At 42.4% G+C, this 23,044-nt stretch overlaps 1 protein-coding gene across 11 annotated transcripts in view; it reads right to left on the bottom strand.

The window, feature by feature from the left end:
* Positions 1 to 5,535: 5,535 nt before the first annotated feature.
* The window catches only part of Dydc2 (DPY30 domain containing 2), a 41,243-nt gene continuing 23,734 nt past the window's right edge, over positions 5,536 to 23,044 (bottom strand). For 9 of the 11 annotated variants that reach the window (XM_085687884.2, XM_087906280.1, XM_048421162.3 and 6 more), the window contains 3 exons: positions 13,603 to 13,758; positions 13,157 to 13,279; positions 5,536 to 8,126 (listed from right to left, as the gene is read on the bottom strand). In XM_085687884.2, the coding sequence (XP_085544010.2) occupies positions 7,980 to 8,126; positions 13,157 to 13,279; positions 13,603 to 13,749 (417 nt within the window). In that variant the 5' untranslated portion in view covers positions 13,750 to 13,758 and the 3' untranslated portion in view covers positions 5,536 to 7,979. Of the gene's footprint in view, positions 8,127 to 13,156; positions 13,280 to 13,602; positions 13,759 to 18,803; positions 18,994 to 23,044 lie in introns of those variants that run through there. The other 2 variants (XM_087906279.1, XM_048421157.3) reach the window with 2 other exon arrangements.

The raw sequence follows: 23,044 nt of genomic DNA on the forward strand, positions 1-23,044 counted from the left end.
TCTGAGAAGCCAAGGACAGTGGCACTGGGTTTTGATTCTATTGCATGGGCTGGCTTTGTGGGAGCCTGGTTTGTTTGGATGCTCACCTTCCTAGCCCTGGATGGAGGAGGGAGGACCTTAGACTTCTCATGGGGCAGGGAACCCTGACTGCTCTTAGGACTGGAGAGAGAGGGGGAGGAAGGGAGGGAGAGGAAAAAGGGAGGTGGGGAGGAGGTGGAATTTTTTAATAAATAAATTAATTAATTATAAAAAACAACAAAAAAGAAAATATACTTCCCTATAGGACAGTGGATCACAACATTTTGGGGAGTGTTGAATGACCCTTTCATAGGGGTTGATATCCTGCATATTAGATACTTACATTATGATTCATAATTACATTATGAAGTATCAATGAAAATAATTTTAGGGTTGGGGGTCACCACAACATGAGGAACTGTACTAAAGGGTCTCAGCATTAGGAAGGTTGAAACCACTGCTCTAGAAGAGGATTCAACCTTTTGATAAAATATTTGTAATCTACATAAAAATGTAAGAGTGAGATTAATCAGTTCTTATTAGTCAAATGATGTTTTCACTAGCAGATAATATTATCTCACTGGAAGAACATTGATTTATGGACTTTATCATTTATATTGTGAAAGCTTTATCGTTAAAGGACCAAGTATGAATATTTAAAGCTTCCTGTTCGGGATTATAAATGTTTAGAGAGTTAATGTAAGCTGGTAGTATAAAAATGCGTGAGGGAGCTTAAACGATTCTGAATAATACTGTCCTTTTGAAAGCTCCATGAAGGCTTCCTTTCATCAAAGGGGCAGGAACAAGGCTGTAATTAACTTGGAGCAAATGGACTCATGCAGGATCCTGTTCATGGTCAGGGTTATTTGGCTTTCTCTGTTAGACTGTCAGGCATGTCTGGAATGGAACTGGCTTTTGAGACAGACTCGAGAACCATCTCTTAACTCTCTGATCGTGGCCTCTGCTCATTAGCCTTGCTGAACTGGTGCGGGAGAATTATCTGTATTCTGTCAATCATATTTTAATAGAACACTGATTGGCCAGGCAGGCAGTATAGGCAGGAAAGCCAGACAGGAAGTAGAGGTGGAGCAAAGAGACTGGGAGTATTCTAGGAAGGAAGATGCTCCCTCTGCCATTCCTGCCCAGATCACCGAAGAAGCAACATGTGAGCTGTCAAACTGAGAAAGGTACTGAGCCATGTGGCTAACATAGATAATGATAATGGATTAATATAAGTTACAAGGACTAATAATAAGCCTGACCTAATGGGTCAATCAGTTTATAATCATATGGAGTCCTCTGTGTGATTTTTCTTGGGGGCTTGCCGGCTGTGGGGTGCTGGGCGGGAACAGATACCCCAACAAGCAGGCCCTCATGTTACACTGAACCTTAGTTGTTTCTTCATCTGTAGTGTGAGAGTTTGGAAAGCACCAATCACTTGGAAGTGTGAGAACTGAATGAAATCGTGCACGGAAGCTTAGCCCCTGCCCAACACAGGTTAGATAGGTCAAGTAATTCACCTATTTTGGGAAACTAAGCCTTCTAAACTGTCCCTGAGTGAGACAGCAAATGAACATGTGTTCCTTTCTTGGCTCTTTGGGAGTGGCCTTTATCCTTGTCACTTAAAAAAAGGCTTTGTTTAGGAATATACTTACTCATATCTTCAATTTGTCCCTAATAAGTGGAAGATGGGAGTCATTTAGCCCCCTTCCTCACTGTTGAGTCTGTCTTTCTAGCCTTCTGGAATCCAGACTGCCTATGTGCCCCTCCCTGAGTCTCTTGGGCAGTTCCTCTAATCTCTCCTTACTTAGGCACAAGTGAATGCTCACACCTACCCTCATCTTGCATGAATCTTGCTCCTGGTCTGCGATGTGATGTGTTCCCTGCACCAGGAATACTACCATAGTCATCCCACACCTCCTGCATGCTCAGGACAAAATCCCTCACTTCTCTGTCACAGTAGCCATGAGAGGTAGACAGTCTAGGTTGAGAGCTAAGCAAGTCCAAGAACAAGGAAGGGAGGAAAACAGTGGTCTTTTTAGCTCACCTGTAAAAGCTAGACAAGCTTGGCTGGAATTCAAATACATAATGGTACCACCTAGAGAGAGGTGAAAAAGGCTGCCTCAGTGAAGGGATTCAACTCCCCTACAACAACGTGCCTTTCAGATGGGGCATTGACAATGATCTCCAAGCACTGCCTTTCAGACGGGGCATTGACAATGAACTCGAAGCACTGCCTGAAAGAGGGAAGCGGGCGGGAGCTTGGCCATAATACTTTGCAGTGTTCAATCCCTAGACAAGTAAACTCCAGGAGTGTGACAAGTTTTGTGGCTGTCATGCTCAGCACGTGTAAGTGCAGAGTTAATGGTTGCCAAGGCATGTGGCTGAGGGTGTCCATGGAACCTAAGGAAACAATAGATAATAAACGGAGAAGGATCTCACTTCTGGCCTTTAGCTTGGGTGATATTGAGGCAGCTGAGAGATCCTGGCTTTTGGTGGCTTTTAGTGGAAAGGGTCGTGTGTTGCTTGATGGAGGGTTTACATTTAGAAAAATCGGTTGCTAGGCAATTTTATCACTGTACAAACATCTTGATGTATAGCCACAAACCTAGAAGGAATACCCTGCCATATGCCCAAACCACGTGGGCAGTCTATTGCTCCAGGCTACGGATCTTCACAGCACAAACATTTTAAAAATATCTGAACATCTCTAAACAGAGAGTGTTCACAGTAAAAATGTGTTATAAAAGATGAAAAATTGGTATCCTTGTGTAGGACTTTTCCCATCAGGGGAGCTTACAGGGCTGGGCATTGCTTTGGGTGGTTTCCAAGGGTGAGTACGCACTGACCATAATGGTCTAGGTCAAGGCTGTGGTGTCACTGCTGCATTACAAACAGCTGCATGGAGGCGACATTAGGTTGGGTTTCTTTCTTCCATAATAAACCTAGTTTAATCTAACTATTTTTTATTTTATAGCAATGCTTAGCTTAAAAAATGCAAAGATAAACCAGGCTGTGGTGGTGCACGCCTTTCATCCAAGCACTTGGGAGGCAGAGGCTGGTGCATCTCTGTAAATTCTGGTTTACAGAGCAAGTTCCAGGACGGGTTCCAAAGGTACACAGAGAAACTCTGTATCCAAAACAAAACAAAACAAAAAACAAAATGCAAAGATAAAAAAGTCTTTTTTTTTAAAAAAAAAAAGATTCCATTTTTAATCATGTGTATGGGTATGTCTGTGTGTGCATTCGTGCATGTGCCAAGATACCAGAAGAGGGTGTTAGATCCCTGGGAACTGGAGCTCCCACCTGACATGGGTGCTGGGAACTGAACTTACATCCTCCGTAAGAATAACAGGTGGTCTTAACTACTGAGCCATTTCTCCAACCCTTTCTTTTGGTGTATTCTCATCCATGTACTTTTCTGTTAAATTTTTTATTTTGATAGTTGAGGATCAAGCTCTGTTGGCAGAGCACTTGCCCTTGCTTAGCTTGTAAAGGCAATGGGTTTGATACCCAGCAAACAGAAAGAAAACTATTTTAACCTGGGCCTGATGGTGCAGGCCTGTAATCTGAGCTGTTCGGATGAGGCAGGAGGATCGCACATTCAAGGCTGGCCTTTGTTCCTTTGTTAATGGTCAACTGAATATGCTTATGCATGTTTTTCCTGGGATTTTTACTATGTTACAGTGACTAACTTTTCTACTCTTTAACCAAGAATCCATCATCTCAATCACGGTAGTATTATTGTAAGACTTGACATTGGACAGGGTCCGTTTCTCGCACCGTTCTTTGGGATGGTGTCAGCTTTTGGGAGGACTTTTGCCTCTCCGTAGGTAACTCATAACTGTTAACTGACATATGCTCATTTGCTGCTATTTTTATTTAATTTCACTAATCTATAAAATTGATAGTAACTGGTAAGTTCACAGCATTCAGTCTTGCTATCCATGTCGAACGTTTAGTTCTTTGACCTCATACATTGGAGCCATGTAGTTTTCCTAATAAAGAGTGTGTGTGTGTGTGTGTGTGTGTGTGTGTGTGTGTTTCATTTGTTCCTAAGTATTTTTGAGGATATTAATTTAAATATTATGTTTTAATTTTGATTTTTGTGATAATTGCTGAAACTTAAGAATTTGATTGGCCTCTGCATTGACCTTGTATCCTGTAACTATTTGAAATCTGTTTACCAGTTCCAAGAGCCTTTTGTGCTTTCTCTTGGTTCCTACACCAACAGTTGGGAAATCTTGAAGAAAGACAATTTGACTTCATTCTTTCCAAAAAAGTACATCAGTGTACTTTTCATTGTTTATTTGAAACTGGTCTCTTATATAAGTTCCTCAAGTTAACCCACTGTTGGACAGGGTCTCTCTTTCTAGCTTAGGCTGGTCTGGAACTCACTATATAACTCAGTCTGCGCTCAAATTCATGACCCTTCTCCTTTAACCTTACAAATCCTGGGATCACAAGTGTGCATCTGTACATATTTATTTTACTTTGATTTTTTTATTGCATTAATTATGATTTCAGCAATGATATTGAAAAGAACTCTGGTGAGAAGGAACATCCTTACCTTGTTTATGATTTTAGTGGGAAAGATACTTGGATCTTGCCATTAACATTAGCTAAGCCAGTTGTGGAATACTTAGGAACCTGAGGCATGAAGATAGTCTGAGGTCAACCTTAGGCCAACCTGAGCTACACTGTGACTTCAAGGTCAGCCCAGGCTATGTAGAGAAACTCTCAAAATACATGAAACTCCCTACATACACCAAAATCTACCTCTGTAATTTTTTTTTGAGACAGGGTTTCTCTGTGTAGCCCTGGTTGTCCTGGAACTCAACTTGTAGATCAGGCTTGCCTTCAACTCAGAGAGACCTGCCTCTCTCTGCTTCCTGAGTGCTGGAATTAAGGACATGAGCCACCACTGGCCAGCGATTTTTAAAAATAGATTCTATCTCAAAAAGGAAAAAGAATTGAAAAATAAAAATTTAAATTTGGGAACTGTTATGAGTGAATCAAGTTTAATAAGGTGAACCCTTAAAAGGAATCAAAGAGATTTTCCTGCTGGTCATAAAGGAGCATGCTCTAGAGAGGTCTCAGTTTAGGGGGACAGACAGACCCCAGAAGCTGCCAGCAAGAAGGAAAGATTTCTGTAAGTATGAAAAGGGGAATCTCACATCTACGATAAGATGGTTACCATAGTCATCACTATGGTTCTATCTTAAGACTCAATAAGCTGAGTCTTATTTGGTCATATGGTCTAAGAAACTTCAATGGGTATAGTTCTATGCTGCTAGGTGGCAGTATTTGTTACTCAGTGAAATAAATGTACCCAGTATTCTATATTAATATAGAAGGCTTGTTCTAACTCTTAGATGGCCCAATGTGTCCCTGGTTCTTAATTCTAGAGGTTGGCTACACCTGTAGGCAGTGAATGCTAGTTCCACAGGGAGCTTGCTTCCAATGGAAAGTGTCTTAGGGTTTTTATTGCTGGGATGAAACACCATGACCAAAGCAAGCCAGAGAGGAAAGGGTTTATTTATCTTACACTTCCATATCACTGTTCATCATTGAATGAAGTCAGGACAGGAACTCAAGCAGAGCAGAACCTGGAGGCAGGAACTGATGCAGAGGTCATGGAGGAGTGCTGCTTACTGGCTTGCTCAGCATGGCTTGCTCTGATAGGGGAGTTCAGCCAACCATATTCTGTTTTCGGGGCGTGCCGCCCTCAGGCAAAAGCCTGCCTATAAACCTTGCAAATGCGCTCCGCTAGCCCTCTTTTCGCCTGGCTCCTGTGTCCGGACGGATCGGTTGGATTCTGGTGTAAGCTGTTGTAAGTCTTACTTCTGTTTATTAAAGCTATATATTTTGTATCAAGATAGTCTGGGGACTTTTCTTTACCAATCGCCCTGCAGCTTCATTACTCAACCTGCTTTCTTATAGAATCCAGAGATGGCACCACTCACAACTTGCTGGGCCTTTTCCATTAATCATTAATTAAGAAAATATCCTATAGCTGGATGTTAAGCATGCATTTTTCTCCATTGAGGTTCCCTCCTTTCAGATAACTCTAGCTTGTGTCAAGTTGACATAAAGCTATCAAGCACAGAAAGCCAAGCTTGGAAATCTTTTTGAGGAATGTTCGTAAGAGCATTCTGACTTCAAGTTGACTTTGCATGGCCACCAAGAAGTACCATTTTGTTTTGTTTGGCTTCAATTTACACCAGTGGTAAAACTAAACTGCAAAATTGAATGTTTTTCTGGGATAATCTCACAGTACTTTATCATTTGCAAGAGCAGGGATCATACAAAATCGTGGTCAATGGGAATGGTGACCTTGAAATAGAGTGCATAAAGAATTTGTAATCATTTGCAAAAATATGCCACTCTTTGATCGAAATTCCATTAGACAATTCCAAGTTATGTCCCACAGACATTTTAATATAGGCTTAAACATATCTAAGAATGGATCTGTGAGATGGTTTAGTAGGGCAAAAGTCCCAAGACAACCTGTGGACCCAAATTCCATCCTGAGAACCCATGTTCTCATGTCACAAGTATTCACACACATACAAAAGTACACACACTAAATACATAAATGCATGCATATTTATAATATATATAGATAAAATTGAGAGGGGGAGAAGAAGAGAGAGACAGAGAAAGAGAATGAGAGAAAGAGAATGTGTGTGTGTGTGTGTGTGTGTGTGTGTGAGAGAGAGAGAGAGAGAGAGAGAGAGAGAGAGAGAGAGAGAGAGAGAGAGAGAGAGATCTGAGGCCTCTTCAGATAGATAGCAATACTTCTTCCTGCTCTGGCATCTTACAGAGAAGCCAGGGCTGGCCTGGAGTCTTTGACCTTTCTTGGGGTTGGGGTGGGGACAGTATCTCTTTTGTGATGTTCCCATCCCTTTCATAGGCACCACATACTCAGCATGCCACACTCTTCTATCCTATACATAAGGAAAAATTACCTCCACTCAGCCATGGGACCCAGACAGAAAACATAGCAACCATTTTTGATGACCCACACTCCCAGTCTCTTTATCCTGTAACCAAACAAATCCCCTCTAATTTCCCTTTTAACTATTTCTCATATCCACAAGACAGCACACTGCATGATTAAGTTCAGAAATGCTCACAGTCTATGCTTTGCATATGAGGGTAGAATATTGATCAACTTTAAGAAGGAAGGAAGTTCTGATCCATGTTACAGGGTGAGTGAACTTTGAGGACACAGTATGCCAAATAAAAGCGCTGAAGCCTAGCCACTAGAACACTAAGGATTACTACACAATGCTAAATCACATGCGTGCACACGCGCGCGCGTGCGCACGCGCGCACACACACACACACACGATTCCGGTTATATGAGTTACTTGGAATAGTCAAAACAACCCAGACAAAGTAGAATGATGGTTTATAGGGTTTGGAGGAAGAGAAAATAGAGTTATTATTTAATGGGATGGAGTTTTACTCCTACAAGGTAAAGGGAGAGTTTGGAGGCTTGTTGGTAGGGATAGCTGTATGGTATGAATGTGTTAAGGTCACTGACCTATGAATTGTATATCATGGGCTTTATCACAATAAAAAAATGGAAACGTATTTTTTTTAAAGTGTTGACATATAGTGAAGAGAAACACCTGTTATTGGTGCCATGAGCAGCCTCCATGACACCTGTAGAGATTCCCAGAGCCCTGACTGCAGAGCATAGCTAAAGTGAAGAAGAGTATGGGAGAGGGGCAAGCTTTCACCCTGTAACGTGGAAGGAGAGGGTCTCATCAGTGTGATGCCTTATTGTATTTAATCTGTGGTCTGGGTTCGTTTTTATCCAATAGTCAATCTAAAATGTCACATGATTAATGTATTCATGGTTAGCAGTCCAGAGCATCTGTAGACGCCAGCCTCCTCCTCATACTCTTCAGTATTAGCTGAGGTGAGAGATCCTCTTGCAGATCTTTTTCTCAAGAGGTAAAAACCCGTTGAGATGTTTCTGCAACCATCCTGGAGACACCTGGTGGAGATTCCTGCCTCCTGGTCTCCTCAAGAGGGGCAGTATCTTTCTGTAGGGCTGGGGTCTTGTTTGAGGAAAGAGCTTCAGGGAGCAGATCCTAAAGTGAAAACACAAAGGAAAGAAGGTAAAGATTAAACATGGGAATAGCAAGAGCACACAACTGCTGTTTTTATGCCGGGCACCAGTAGAGAACAAAGCTGAAATCAACCTACTGCAAAGAACCGTGAGATCAAACCTGCTGGGATCAAAGTGGTCCCTAGGGACTCAGAAGCCTGCAGGGATAAAACCTCATACAGTGCTCTCTAGAATCTCTGCAAAACATCAACCACAATGTTCTGCACACACATAGAAATTACTAGATAAATGAAGAAGTAGAAGAACATTAGTCATTAACTTCAGAATGCCAAAGATGATGGGAATAGCAGACAGGGACTTAAAAAGTCATTTAATATTTTCAAAATTGTTTGAGAGAAACACAGATAAAATAAGTAAAAATTAATGTAGGTAGTCAAGAAAATGGAAACAGAAGAACCCTGGAGTTGAAAGGTATTTCTTCACTAAAAAAATCATAGAGGTGTTGGGGAGATGGCTCAAACAATAGAGAACTTGCTGCACAAGCAGGAAGACCTGTTTGGTTCCCCAAAATGAAGTAAACAACAACAAACAAAACAAAAAGGCATGATAGTGTGTGCTTGTAATCCCAGTGCTGGGGAAGCCAGCACAGGCAGATCCCTGGGACTCACTAGCCTGTCAGCTTAGCCTCAAAATACAAGATGGGGGCTAGACAGATGACTTAGTAGTTAAGAGAACTTGCTTCTCTTTCAGGAGACCTAGGTTCAGTTTCCAATGCCTACCTGGATGCTCACAACTATCTGTAACTCTAATTTCAGAGGATCCAACACCCTCTTCTGGCCTTCGTGTGTCATGTTTGCACACAGAATACATAAACACATTTATACAAACTTTTATACACATAAAATAAATATAAATAAACCTTAAAAACAAAAACAAAAGGCAAGATGGATGAACTCTGACTTCCATATGTATGCATACATACATAGCCACTTACACAAAAGATAGAGAAAATAATCATGAAAATTCCTAAATAGGATGCTGGCCATGGCAGAAGAAAGGTTTAAACATGGCAAAACAGCAACAGAAATGATCCAATCTGAAGCTGAGAAAAAAGCTGCTAAGAATAAGTGACTTAATTATTTAATGCTCAACTCTAAAAGGGGCACCTAAATCACCTCATCCAAGGCAGCAGAGCAGGGAGAAAGAACGTAAGATCAGAAAGAAGGTGTGGAACATTGCAGAACACTGTCTTCTGGGCATAGTATGCCCAGAATAAAATGATGAGAGGGTGGAAGGTGGGTAAGGCACCATTTCCAAGAGCAAGCTAACTAGGTAACCATCTCAGCAAACTCTCAGTTCAACTGAGCATTCCTGCCTTGATGAATAAGATGGAGAGCACAGCCTCAGGTTTCCACACTCATGTGTACACATGTGCAGGTGTAAACACGTACCACACACAAACATGTCCCACATACACATGAACACACACAAATCCAACACACATAAAACCCAAAGAAACCCAAGTCCCTGTGATGTATGGGGTAATGCCTAAAAGTATAACAACTCTGTTACTGCAGTCCATGGCTGAGGTAAGAACCCTTGGAACTGATGCTTGGTGGGCTAATTCTATCCAGTCTTTGCATGGACACTCCAGGAGTCCATTCGACAGTGTGGGCTGTTGAGAACATTAGTTTAAGATGTGTTACATTTGTTCATGCTGTGGAATATTTGTTTAGTGATGCAAAGATGTGCTATAGTTCTCTGATTAAATAAAATTAACCCAGGGTCAGGAGGCTGTCTGTAACATGAGGGGTTGGCTTGTTGGGGTTTCTGTCCTGCCCAATACCCCATAGCCGGAAAGCCCCAAAGAAAATCACACAGAGATCTCTATAAGTTATAAAACTGATTGACCCCTTAGCTCAGGCTACTTATTAGCTCTGGTAGCTTATATTAACCCATTGTTCTTATCTATGCTATCCACACAGCACGGTACCTTTCACAGCAGGGCAGGTTACATCTTGCTTCTTGGTGATCTTGGTAGGAATGGAGGAACAGGCTTCCTCCTTCCTAGAATTCTCCTGTTCTCATCGCCCCGCCTCTACTTCCTGTCTGGTTGACCCACCTATAATTCCTGCCTGGCCAATCAGCATTTATTTAAAACATGATTGACAGAATACAGACAATTCTCCCGCACCAGCTGTCAGCAACTAGCTGACAGGAAATGGTAGGGAGGAACCATGTATAGCTAGGGTTCTTAAGTGGGGGCTGAACAGAAGAAAGCCTCTACACCTCCTTGTCTCATCTTTTCAAATCTGAGTGGGACATTAATCTACTTCTGCAAGCAACATCCTATCTGAGGAACTCAAAGACTCAGATCCAAGCACAGAGAGTTTTAAGAGAGACAGTTGGAATGGCATCTCATGCCTTATATGCCAGCACCAGGAAAGTTGAGGCTGGAGGAGTCCTATGAGTTTAGGGTCATCCTGGGCTATCTTGAGAGTTCCAGGCCAACCAGGGCTGAACAATAAGACTCTATTTCAAAAATTTCAAAACCAAAATGAACACCTCCAAACCCAGACAAGCAATGCAAACTAAACAAAAGCAAAATAAAAGATAAGAAGGAAAAATGAAAGTACATGCAAGGCATCAAGTAAACCCCAGGCCAGCTGAGCTAGTGCCAAACTTATCTTAGGCCTGTCTGAAACCACGTTTCCCACTACCAGTGACACAAAATCATCTGAAATCCCCACTAAATCATCCAGGAGCCAGAACTTGCAATTTGTCTTATTTGCTCCTTGCCTCTCCACATCCCTGCCTCATCTTTTCAAATCTGAGTTGGACATTAACCCATTCCTGAGTCAGGAGGCCAGGTGAGTGATCCATTCAGCGTGGTTCAGTCTCAGGTTGTCCTCATCCCTTCTAACAAAGGGAGTGACTGTCCATGACTACAGCTTGCCTACAAACAGTTTCCAAAGGAAGGGTTTGCACGGTCCAGGCATCACTGGCTCTCCTTTCTCACTTTCCTTACAAGGGCCTCCTCTCACACTTGTGAAAACAATGGCACACTTTTTATCTATCTAATCTTAGCTACAGAGTACAGAAACCTAAGTGAAACACAAAGGACCAATTTACACTATTAGTGTAAAGGAAGCGTTCTATACAATAACATGTATATATAATATAATATAATATATTATAATGCAACATAAAACACGGCGGTGCGGGGAGTCATACCTTACCTTCTGTATTTCTCTTTATTCACAAAACTGTGTTGGGAAGTGATTAACATGGACAGCAAGTAGTGAGGACTTTGCTTAATGTGCCTCATCTCCTCCATCTCTGTTGTTCAAAGAAGAAACCCTGGAGGGCAAATTCCTTTTCATGCATGTCCAACCTTTAATATTGCAAAACGTGGCCAACTGCAAAGTTCAAGTTTCAGACCTCCACAATGGGGCTACACAGAAATATATTGCAATATATTCAGCTGTGTTCACAGCTACGTCGGAGTGCATGGATTGGAGTCATGGGATCGTCAAAATGTACTATCAAAATAACTTCCCGATGGATGTGGTAGCTTGTGATTGTAACTTTTAGCACTTGGGAGGCTAAGGCAAGAAGATTGAAGTAAGTTCCTGGGCACATAGTGAATCTCTTTTCTTTATCCCCCCCCCTTTCTCCTTCCTTCCTTCTCTCTCTCTCTCTCTCTCTCTCTCTCTCTCTCTCTCTCTCCCCACACACACACACACTCTCTCTCTCTCTCTTCATTCTAAGGGATTGAACCTCACATTTGTACACACTAGCTGATTCTCTAATGATGTGGGAGGTCCTTCTGCATATGTGTTGCTTTTATTGGTTGATGAATAAAGCTGTTTGGCCAGTGGCTTAGCAGAGGAAAACCAAGTGGGAAATCCAAACAGAGATATATAGGGAGAGTAGGCGGAGACAAGGAGACACCATGTAGCTGCCTAAGGAGAAAAATGCTGCGGGAATCTTACTGGTAGGCCACAGCTTTGTGGTGGTACATAGATTAATAGAAATGGGTTCATTTAGATGTAAAAGCTAGTTAGGAGTATGCCTAAGCAATTGGTCAAACAGTGTTGTAATTAATACAGTTTTTGTGTGATTATTCTGGTCTGGGAGGCTGAGAAAAGAACATACAGTTTCCATTTACACTGAGTGATATGGTCTCAGCTCTTCTTTAGGATTTTTTTTTTTATCTTTAGGATTTTTATTTGCCAAGGCTGACCTTGAATTTAGCATGTATCTCAGGCTTCTAAATCTGGTGTGCCTTCCTTTCAATTTACTGACAAGACATTCAGCCTTACAAATAAGCTTACTGATTCGGAGAGTACATTAGATTGCTGAATATCTTAGCATCAAATGTAAACACTCTCTGTGTCTTTCAGGTTGGCTTTGGGACAGCAAAGCCGGAACATGTAGAGGACTTCACTAAGGACATTAAGGACATATTGGTGATTAAAAAGACATCTAGTATCAATTCCAGGTGAGAGTTCTCTAGCCAGGTGTAAACTGGTACAATCTTTAGGTGTTTGTAGAAAAGACGGTGGGAGACTAAAGTTCTGCTTGCGAAACCAAGGAAGACCGAGTTGCTTTCCACTGTTTGGAGGTTTGTATTCTATCATAGAGGGCACACTTGATGCTTGACACAGAGATAATCCTAATCTAAAGGTAAAATGCTAAGTGGATACTATATCTAGTATATGCATTGAGAATTATATTTGGTTTCTGAAAAATATGGAATAATATAAAAGGTCTTCAAGAAATTTGAAATAAAAAATAAAAAAATTAAAATGTTAAGTTTGGAAAGCCAGTCATATTAATGACATTTTTTGAAATCTAAAATAAACCTGTTTGTTTTACACTTCATTTTTCTATTGTCAAGTATTTTATGGACGAGCTGTCAGTGAGACTGGCTTATGCCTAACGTGCAACTGTGAGGGAGAAGCAGGCCCAGGGTGGCCTAGGTGTGCTTTGCCCAGTACTAGGTGCCTTCAGGATTCCTGGAACCTCTGCCTCATTCTTCCCTCCTACCTGGTGACACTTTTCACACTTCTGTTGAGTCTGATATTCCTCTTGTTTCCGCATTTCGGTCATTTTCACTTCCTGGAGGCTTTTGTCATACTCCTCCTTTAGCTGTAGCTCTTCTTGCTTTTCCTGGGGTAATATGACAGAGACAAATCAGGCCATATCCTGTAGACAGGAACCCTCCCTCACCTGAGATTGACCTGGATCACTACTAGGCTCAGTGAACTTCTCATTAGCAGGATTGGTTGGCAAGTAACTCCAAACCCAACTCTACCATCCTTTGAGCTAGATTCCCTCCTTAACCCTCAGAGTCCTCATACATAGCTGGGACTAAGCAATCCTCACAAAGGGGATGAATCATGAAATCTAGGCCAGCTCAACCCTGCCTTAGATTTCAAGCTGTTCTGAGCAAGCCCCCCCCTCCCCCAAGCAGGCCCAGGTCATAAACACACCTTTTCTTTAGCCTTAGTCACATCCCTGTAGTGGTAAAGCCAATGAGCCAAATACTCTATTGGGTCACTGGGTCGCACTCTTGCCACTTCTGCCAGTGCCTGGGTCAGGCTGTTTCCAAAGCACTTCTTCAGGTAGGCAGTTTCCATGCCGGGGACCTGGGAGGCATCAAATCAGATACTCTGGGTTACAAATGTGATCTGACTGTTTAAATTGACCCATTTGAGCTGGAGAGTTGGCTCAGAGGTTAAGAACACTGTCTGCTCTTCCAGGGGTACTGAGTTCAATTCTCAGCAACCGCATGGAGGCTCACAACCATCTATAGTGAGATCTGGTGCCCTCTTCTGGCATGCAAGGATACGTGTAGTCAGAACACTGTATACATAATAAATAAAAAAATCTTAAAAAATGGATCCATTCTAACAAACATGAGGTATTTTTGGATCACACTTGTGGTAGTTTTCCATTACAGTGACCTGTTATTTGAGATCATCAACTAAAGAAGGAAAGGGTTCTTTTGGCTCTGTGACCATTTGGTCTCATCATGCTGGGCCTATAATAAGGCCTGACATTGTAAGAAAAGGTGCACAGTGGGTAAGAGTAGCTCACTTCAGGAAGAAGGGGAAGGAAGGAAGGAAGGAAGGAAGGAAGGAAGGAGAAAAAAGGAAGGAAGGAGAAAAAAGGAAGAGAGAAACACATGCTCCCACCCCACATACAAGGGAGAGGAGAGAGAGAGAAGCTCCTTTCCAAGGGTGTGACCTTAATGACCTAACTGCCTTCTGAAGAGGGACACTAAAAAAGAAATCCCACACTAGCTCAGAATTGAGTATAATAAAAGTTTATTTATTTAGAGGAAGACTCTGCTCGAACAGGGAACAGCAACTGAATCCAGGAGCCGGAAAAGAGAGGCCAGATGCACATTTTACAGCAGCATATATAGTATGAGGCCACACCCAAGTGGGTGGGTAGCTTAAAGGCTACTGGCTGTAGGAATTCTTACAGTATCCTTCCACTAGGCTCCACCTCTTACAGACTCTACCATTTCCCAGTATTGCCACAGCCCCACAAATAAGCCTTTAGCATAAGACTGTTTGGGGGATGTTTAAGATCTGAATCACAACACTCTGCCCCTGGCTCCCAAAGGTGAGTACTTATCCTACCATAAAACATATATTCAGTATATGATATATATTCAGCATGTGATAATATTCAGTATGAGATATATATTCAGTGTATGATATATATTCAGTATATCTTCAAAAGTCCCTGAAGTCTTTTGCTGTTGATTTGGCTTCTGGTTTTGAGACAGGTTTTTGTATCCCAAGCTGGCTTTGAACTTGCCATCTTGCCTCAGTCCACTGAGTGATGGGACTACAAGCATGTACAACTGTGCCTGGCACTCAAGTCTTAATAGTCCCAGAACTATTCAAAAGTCAAGTTCCTGAGTCTCCTGTGAGACTCGGTAAAACTGGAAGATGTGAGCCTCAGCGAAAATCAACAGAAGTGGGTCAAGGTGGCACATGTCTGCAGTCCTGGCCCTCATGAAGCTGAGGCAAGAGGATCAAGAATTAGATGGAGCAGAGAAGCTTCTCCTTGCAGTGTACAGTGGTTAATATAGGCTCCTCACTGGTCCAAGTGCTGAGAATAAGTGTCGATTGAGTGTCCAGCCCTAAGTGGGACATCTGCATCAACCTCCACCCCAGGGTTCAAGGAATATCATAGAAGAGGGATGGAAAGAGTATAAGAGCTAGAGGGTGGGAGTGGGTGCTGTGAAATGCTCTCTTCGTTATATGACATGGCACAAACTCGTTGCAGCTCTGGCTACCTATACAAGATCAAATTAGTACAATCAGCCACCACTCCAACAGGCAGCACTAATTAGCCTCAGTGTATTAATTAAATAATGAGAAGAGAGAAAAGAGAAAACAACTGCCTTGGAGGCCCATTTGAGGAGGGGGAGGATGACTCTGGGCTGGATGTGATCAAAATGTATTGATTAGCTGTGCAAGATATCTAAGGAATAAATAAATAATATCCTACTAAAAAGGAAAAGAATTTGAAGCCAGGTTGAACAACATAATGGGACCCTGTCTCAGAAAAGAAATTAAAAGAGCAAGTTAGCAAGTCAGTAATACATATTTCTAAGAAACAGTGGAGGTGAAGGATGATAATGAGGACCTAAAATTTCAGTTACTTAGGAGTCTAGGGCAAAAGGATTGAAAGCTCAATGCCTTCTGAGTGGCAGACCAAGTTCAAGTCCCTTGGCATCTTAGCTAGACCCTGTTTCAAAATGAAGCATTCTTAGAGGGTTAGAGGTATAATTTGGTGGAAGAGTACTTGTCTAGCATACACAAGGTCCTAGGTTTAATTCTCAATACTACAAAAAGAGCAAGAGGAGGAGGAAGAGGGGAAGAGGGGACAAGGTAAATGTAGTTGCATGGAAAAACATTTCTACTCCTAAAGGATAGAATAGACAAAGGAGAAATATGACTGCAACAAGATCAAAGCCCAGCAGGACAAACATTAAATCTTGTAACTCCATGTCTACTAGCAGAGTAGCATTATAAGGGCTGTAAGTGCTGGGCAGACTCTTTTGCATACCTGGCTGGCAGAAGTCTACACAGCCTCTCTCTGGGGCTAGCTCTGCTGTGCACATTTCTGGCATCTCTATCTTTCTGGGCCCTCCCTTGGGGCTTTCACTACACAGCTTCAGATTCTGTCCATGCAGGAACTGCCTGCAGGGATTCTGTCACATATGCTTGATCTTCCAGGACTTCCTTTGGGATTTAAGAGGAAGCCTTCATGACGCCATCATTCATTTGTTCTGTGTGCCTGAAAGAACAGCAGGGCATGGCCAATGATAAAATCTGTCACTAGTATGAGCAGTAGTTGGGCCCACTTGGACCATAGATGCAGAAGTTTCTGAATGTCTAGGTGGCTAAATATAGGGAAAGGAGCCCAGGGAAAGCAATTACCTGGGTATTTCTGAGCTCCCAGAGTCCTCTAGGTCCTCTTGTCAATCAAGTCTTAAATCTGTTATGGATAGGAACTTGTTGGCTCTTGAGATGCCCTCAAGGGATCTGTTCAACTATGCTGATGTGAGGTACCCGATTATGTCTTCTCTTCCTTTGATGTGTGTGTGTGGGGGGTGCAGTTGAGACAGGGTCTATGTAGACAAGGCCTCAAACTCTTAGAGATCTACTTGCCTCAGCCTCTTGAGAGCAAGCATTAAAGACAAGCCTCATTGCATCCATGATGTCACTATCCTTGGCAATTATGTCCTCCTTGGATGTGGTCATAGAGATACTTCCTTAAATTGCAAGTTTTTCAAATTCTTCTACTCTGTTCTCTTTTTCCCACATTTCATGTTAAATCTGGTGAAAAGCAGCCAGCAATGCTTAGCCTGAATGCTGTACTGTCCAGCAATGTCTCCTGCCTGGTTATTCTCACCTTTAATTTAGTCTCACGTAAAATTTCAGGGCATGGACCAACCACGGACAAGAAGTTTGCCAGAATACAGCACAAAGGGCCTCTCATTAGCTTTCAATAGAATCCTCATCTCTCTCTGAATCCACATGATCCCCTCCTTACATTCCACATATGTCCTATGCTTCACATCCTTATTGTCAGGTCCAGAGGAAAGAAACTCCACTTCCCCAAATTCTGAAAGGCAGAAAAGACAAATGCCTATCTGTGGGGTCTATTAGCATACCAGAGTGCATGCTGGCCTTCAGGCTCCCTCAGTATCCCAGGGTCTGTTGCACATTTCAGAGTCCACTCTAGCATCCTAGCTCTTCTCACCTCCTGCCCTACATCGAATTCTCCTAGCTCACTGGCTTCCCTCCCCCAAGAATTCATTCTTCTTGTAGTCCTGCTATTTTGTCTATGTGTTTGTCTGTCTCCCTCCCCCCCCTCTGTCTCTCCCCCACCCTACCTCTTTCCCTCTGTCTCTATGTTCCTGCTTCTCTCATGGTCAGGTCCAGTCCATTGGCCATTGTCTCTCTACTCTGACTATTCTCCCCCTCCCATCTACAAGAAACCTTCCTCCTAACCATTCCATCAAGTGATCATATCGTCAGCTTACATACTTCTTGGTACTCTGGTCTTTGAGCTCTTGCCAGAACTGCCCATCAAGTTCTGCATATAGCAGTGTAGGCCTGTTTCTCCAAAATTTTCAAAATTCCTTCCACAAATTCCAGAGATTTCTGAAGCACATCCTCAAGTGATCAAACCAAGGAGCCTGATTTCGTGGCACCAATTTTCATATTAGTAAACTCTGCTGCTATAGCAAAATGCCTGAAGTAGTCAACTAAAAGAGGCAGGGTCTACTTTCGCCTATGACTTTGACGTCTCAAGTCAGCCACTTGGCTTCATTGGTTTTTGGGACTCTGGAAAGGCAGCGAGAGAACTTCAGGGTAGGGAGCAACATATTAAAACAAAGCTGCTCACTTTATGGAAGTAAAGAGAGAGGGAGGAAGGGGTGGGTCAGTATTCCACAGTTCCCTTCAGTGGCATACCTCTGATGATGCACCTTCATCCTGTAGGCCCTACTCATTAATGATTCCTTCAGCCTCCAACAGTGCTTACATGTATAAAGTGACCACATGACCTCTCCATGGTATGATTAAGGGGAAGACTTTTATTGGAGATATGAATGTGTGAACAGGCAGAGCTGGAAGAGCGGGTAGCGGGTGGGAGGTGGGGGCAAAGAATAAAGTAGAACATGGCCAGCAAACTGGACTTGACCAGGAGAAAGAGAAGCAGGAGCAGAGCAGGGAAGAGGGGTGGGGGGTTGAGAGCATATCGAAAATAGCAGGATTATAAGAAGAACGTACAGCTGGGTGGAAGGAAGCCCATGAGTTGGAGGGAGTTTAGGGTTGGGAAGGAGGCGAGAAGAACTACTTTGGAACAGGTACCTGTGATACAGACGGGGAAGGAGCGGGGAGAGGGCAGCACCCACTTTATGCCAATAGGCACTACAGGTAGCCTCCCCCAGTGATACCGGAAATGTAGAGGGGAACCAGCTTTGGCTTCAAAAGTTCCTGAGGAATGCTGGCTTTTATTTAGCCATCAGAAGTCCTCCTATAGTCCAAGTTGAGCCCATTTCTGGATATTTGGACTGCCTTTTGAAGTTTGGGGGGGGGATTGCAAGCCTTTAGCACGTGGCTTTTGCGGATCATTTAAGATCCAATCATAACGCTACCTTTCTTAGAAGAACCAACCAAATCACACTTGCCGATAGCTGTTACAGTCACGTGGGCTTCTTTCCAAAGGCCTTTCAGTTGGAATATGTCAGACCATGAGTCCAGGTGGCTATCAGTCTTGAGAGGGCTTGGGGGGTGAAAGTTTTTAACTAACCCACATATATTTGCCCCTAAGTGCAGAGAAACTCTGGCTAACAGCAAGCTGTGCTATTGTGAGGTTGGAAGCCAGTCTATGACATAGACAACAGAGGCTCATTTACTTTACAGGGAGCGAGAAGGAAGAAAGCGATGGGCCCACCACGCCCCAGCTGACACACGCTCCCACAGCATCACTTTCAGTGGAGATGATGCTCGAGATTTCCTAATAGGTGTCAAGAGTGGCAGATAATGCAGCCGGAGACCGAATGCCGCACTAGGAGCAACGGTGAACCAAAGCAGAGCCACAGCAGCGCAAACACCTGTGCCAGGCCTGGTGTCACCACTTGCGGCTGTGCAATCTTCAGCAAGTTGTTTGTTGTCAGGGTCTTGGTGTCCTTTGGAACACAGAAGCAGAATACATTCCTCATAACATTGAAAGGAAACATTGAGCTAGTAATCACATGGAAGGCTCCTAGCCTGGCACACAGCAAGAATTTAATAAACAAGAGCTATTATGAAACAAGACTGTCAGTACAGCCTTAGCACCCAGTCTCCATATCCCCATTTTTCTTTCAGCTTAAATATGGATAAGAAGACATGTTGGTATAGAAAACATTTATATTTCCTACCCCTCACTACTATCATAATCTGGGAAACCCAAACATTCTAGACGCAGTGAGCTTCTGGGCATTGTATCTTGATGGAAGAGGGTTAACTGTCTATGTGTTACTTTCATTGGTTAATAAAGAAACTGCCTTGGCTTTTGATAGGACAGCAGCTTAGATAGGTGGAGTAGACAGAACAGAATGCTGGGAGGAAGAAGGCAATGAGGCAGACGCCATGACTCTCCTCTCCGAGACAGCCGCAGGTTAGAATCCTCCTGGTAAGCCACCACCTCGTGGTGCTACACAGATTATTAGAAATGTGTTAGAACAATATGTAAGAGTTAGCCAATAAGAGGCTATAGATAATGGGCTAAGCAGTGTTTAAAAGAATACAGTTTCCGTATAATTATTTCGGGTAAAGCTAGCCGAGTGGTGGGAAGCAGCCCGCTGTTTCTTTTACTACAAAGTGGCACCCAACGTGGTAACTAAATCCACTTTAAAACCCGAGAGAGCTTAAAAATAAGGGAAAGTGAGTTTAACACAGATTTTGCTGTTTGCTAGGGCATGCTGTAGAGAGATTTCCTGTTTCAGCATTAGCTGCAGAAAAAAAGCTACACCATTTTAAAACGCGGCTTCCTGGGTCCTGCCGCCAGTACAAACTCCGGCTATGGAGCATTTCTGGACCTGGACGTTTGTGTGCCCACTCGGGGTCGGGGGCAAAGTAGCTGAGACTATTCTTGTGGCTTGGTTCTTCCTGCCTGAGTAGGCAGCGAGATCAGGTTTACTAGAAAGTGGCAGTTTTGAAATACCAGTTTCTGGGCTGTGCCGCATCACGATCTCTGTCTGGCTCCTGTGGGAGACAGAGCTTATAAATGGAACATTTGGAGTAAAGTGCTATGATTTGTTTGATGGCAACTAGACTCACTGTGTGCCTAAAAGGGGGTCATTGCGTGCTGTGGCTCAGAGGCACCAGCGGCTCCGCCATGTTGGGCTGGGTGGGGCAAGCAGGCAGTACCTGTTTTTGACCTAAGAATGTCACAGCTTTAGATTCTTAAGTACTTAGTGATTTAAAACTGCAAAACAAAAATGCTCTTAGATAGTAAAAAATTACAGATTCACAATAGGACAGATTCAGACTTAAAAAACCTCTAAATGGGTTACAGTGTTGGATGAGTGTACATAGGCTTGGGAGAGAGAAGAAAAGGAATATAGAGAATAAAGTTAATGTCTTAAAAAACAGGGTAAAGTCTTTAAAGAGACAGTGTACAGATAGTTATAGATTAAAAGAAATAAAGGAAAATAAGCCACGTAAAAATGGAAAATTCACAAAGAGTCTGGATTCTGTGTATTACTGTGTTTTCTTTGAATCTTTTGACTGTAAAGGAGCTAAGTACAGAGAGACATTTCATTATATGGGCTGCCAAGCTAAACCAGAATGGATTTCATAAGGGTATTATGACTTCAGAATTTGGGTCTAAGGATATGATGCTTTGGAGAGGGTCTGCTTGTGTTTTCACAGAGAATGAGACCCTGTGGATTGCTTCTATCCCAGTATGGTATGACAGACCACGCCCTCCTGAAAGGTTGCTGTGAACACCCTCAAGAAATTACTTTGCTCAACTGCCGACTGAGATGAATCTAGCACACAGGTTATACCATGAAAGACCTGAATAACAGCGCCCCTATTCAGCAGGAAGAACTTTGGAGAGAAATAACTATGCCCATATTCCCAAATATTGTTTATAAATGTTCTTTTACATTTAAAGGGGGATATGATATAGATATGAATAATTTGCATTTGTATGGATTTCACTTTAGTGACATAAATTTAAGGTCAATTTTGTTATATGTATATGTATTTCTGATATTGATTAAAGTATTGTGATTATGTAGTTCATTTTAAAAATGTAGTGTATAATTAGAAAATATAGGTTGTTAATAGATAATCATCGATAATAATCAAGCTTGTAGTCATATTAGTTAGATTTTCTAGATATATAGAGATATATTTCAGTTAGATAGGCATTCTTCATATCTTTCAAAGACTACAGAATATGGCATTTTAATGTTTTAATAACTTAGGGCTTTTCATGACAATGAGATACGTCTGATCCTGACAGCACAATCTACTTCAAGAGGAAGATGGGCATCGAAGAGGCTCCTTATGGAGTTTGTTAGCCATTTGGGCAAGAAACTGCTCTTGCCTGGACTGATGCATAAACTGGACACAAAGAACCTGCAGAAAGAGGACTGCTGAATTTGCCTAAAGGTGAGATGATTCTTTGGGGTTCCTGACTCATGAAAGAGTCTGCGAGACATTCTGCAGGACACAGCAGATAGTGACTGAACTGTCTTTGAAATTTCCTGCTTCATGGAAAAGTCTGCTGGATACTATGGGCCTAAAGGCTGAAGACGGATGCCCCAACAGTACAAAAGAACTTTGGGTGACTGTCCAGGCAGCGAGATGTCTCATTTCTAGAGTTTTGGAAGTTGCTTATTTCTTGTTTACTTAGGTAATATTATATCCTTGTGGGGTCTTTGATGGAGTTGAAGAATGGTTAGTTATAGTTATAGTTTTCCTTAGTTATGATAAAAGATAAAATAGATAAAAATATTGTAACTATAATTCTTGCTTGATAACTGTTTTGTTGTATGTAATTTTACTATGTTAAAGTTAATGCCTTTCTTTTTTGTTTAAACAGAAAAAGGGGAAATGATGGAGGAGGGTTAACTGTCTATGTGTTACTTTCATTGGTTAATAAAGAAACTGCCTTGGCTTTTGACAGGACAACAGCTTAGATAGGTGGAGTAGACAGAACAGAATGCTGGGAGGAAGAAGGCAATGAGGCAGATGCCATGACTCTCCTCTCCGAGACAGCCGCAGGTTAGAATCCTCCTGGTAAGCCACCACCTTGTGGTGCTACACAGATTATTAGAAATGGGTTAGATCAATATGTAAGAGTTAGCCAATAAGAGGCTATAGATAATGGGCCAAGCATTGTTTAGAAGAATACAGTTTCCATATAATTATTTCTGGTAAAGCTAGCCGGGCAGTGGGAAGCAGCCCGCTGTTCCTTTTACTACAGTATCTATTTAACTCTTTCTCTTTTAAAAAACAAGATAGTGTCTCACTATGCGCAGGCTAGCCTGCAGCTCCGTGAGTATTCTAGGGTGGCTTTGACTTGTGCTTCTTCTGACTAACCTTTCCCAGTGGTGGATGAGAGGTGTGCTCTACCATACCCAGCTTCAAAGGGGAATTAAATATTTTTCATTATCTTCAGGGACCAGAGATCTTTAGAGAAGAGATTGGTTCCACACTTGAGGCAAAGAAAGTCTAACCAGTCAGAGGCAATCATTACACCAGAAAGTAAGAAGACTCTTATCAAACTAAATGTTTGTGGGCATGGGAACCGTCTGGAAGACTTATTTCAAATCTGGAACCTGTGAACGTTACCTTATATGATAATGTTATGCTCAGATCACGGACTCTCCTAAAA

Source organism: Myodes glareolus, chromosome 5 (genome assembly GCF_982192425.1).
Source record: "Myodes glareolus chromosome 5, mMyoGla1.1, whole genome shotgun sequence".
Lineage (NCBI taxonomy): Eukaryota > Metazoa > Chordata > Mammalia > Rodentia > Cricetidae > Myodes > Myodes glareolus.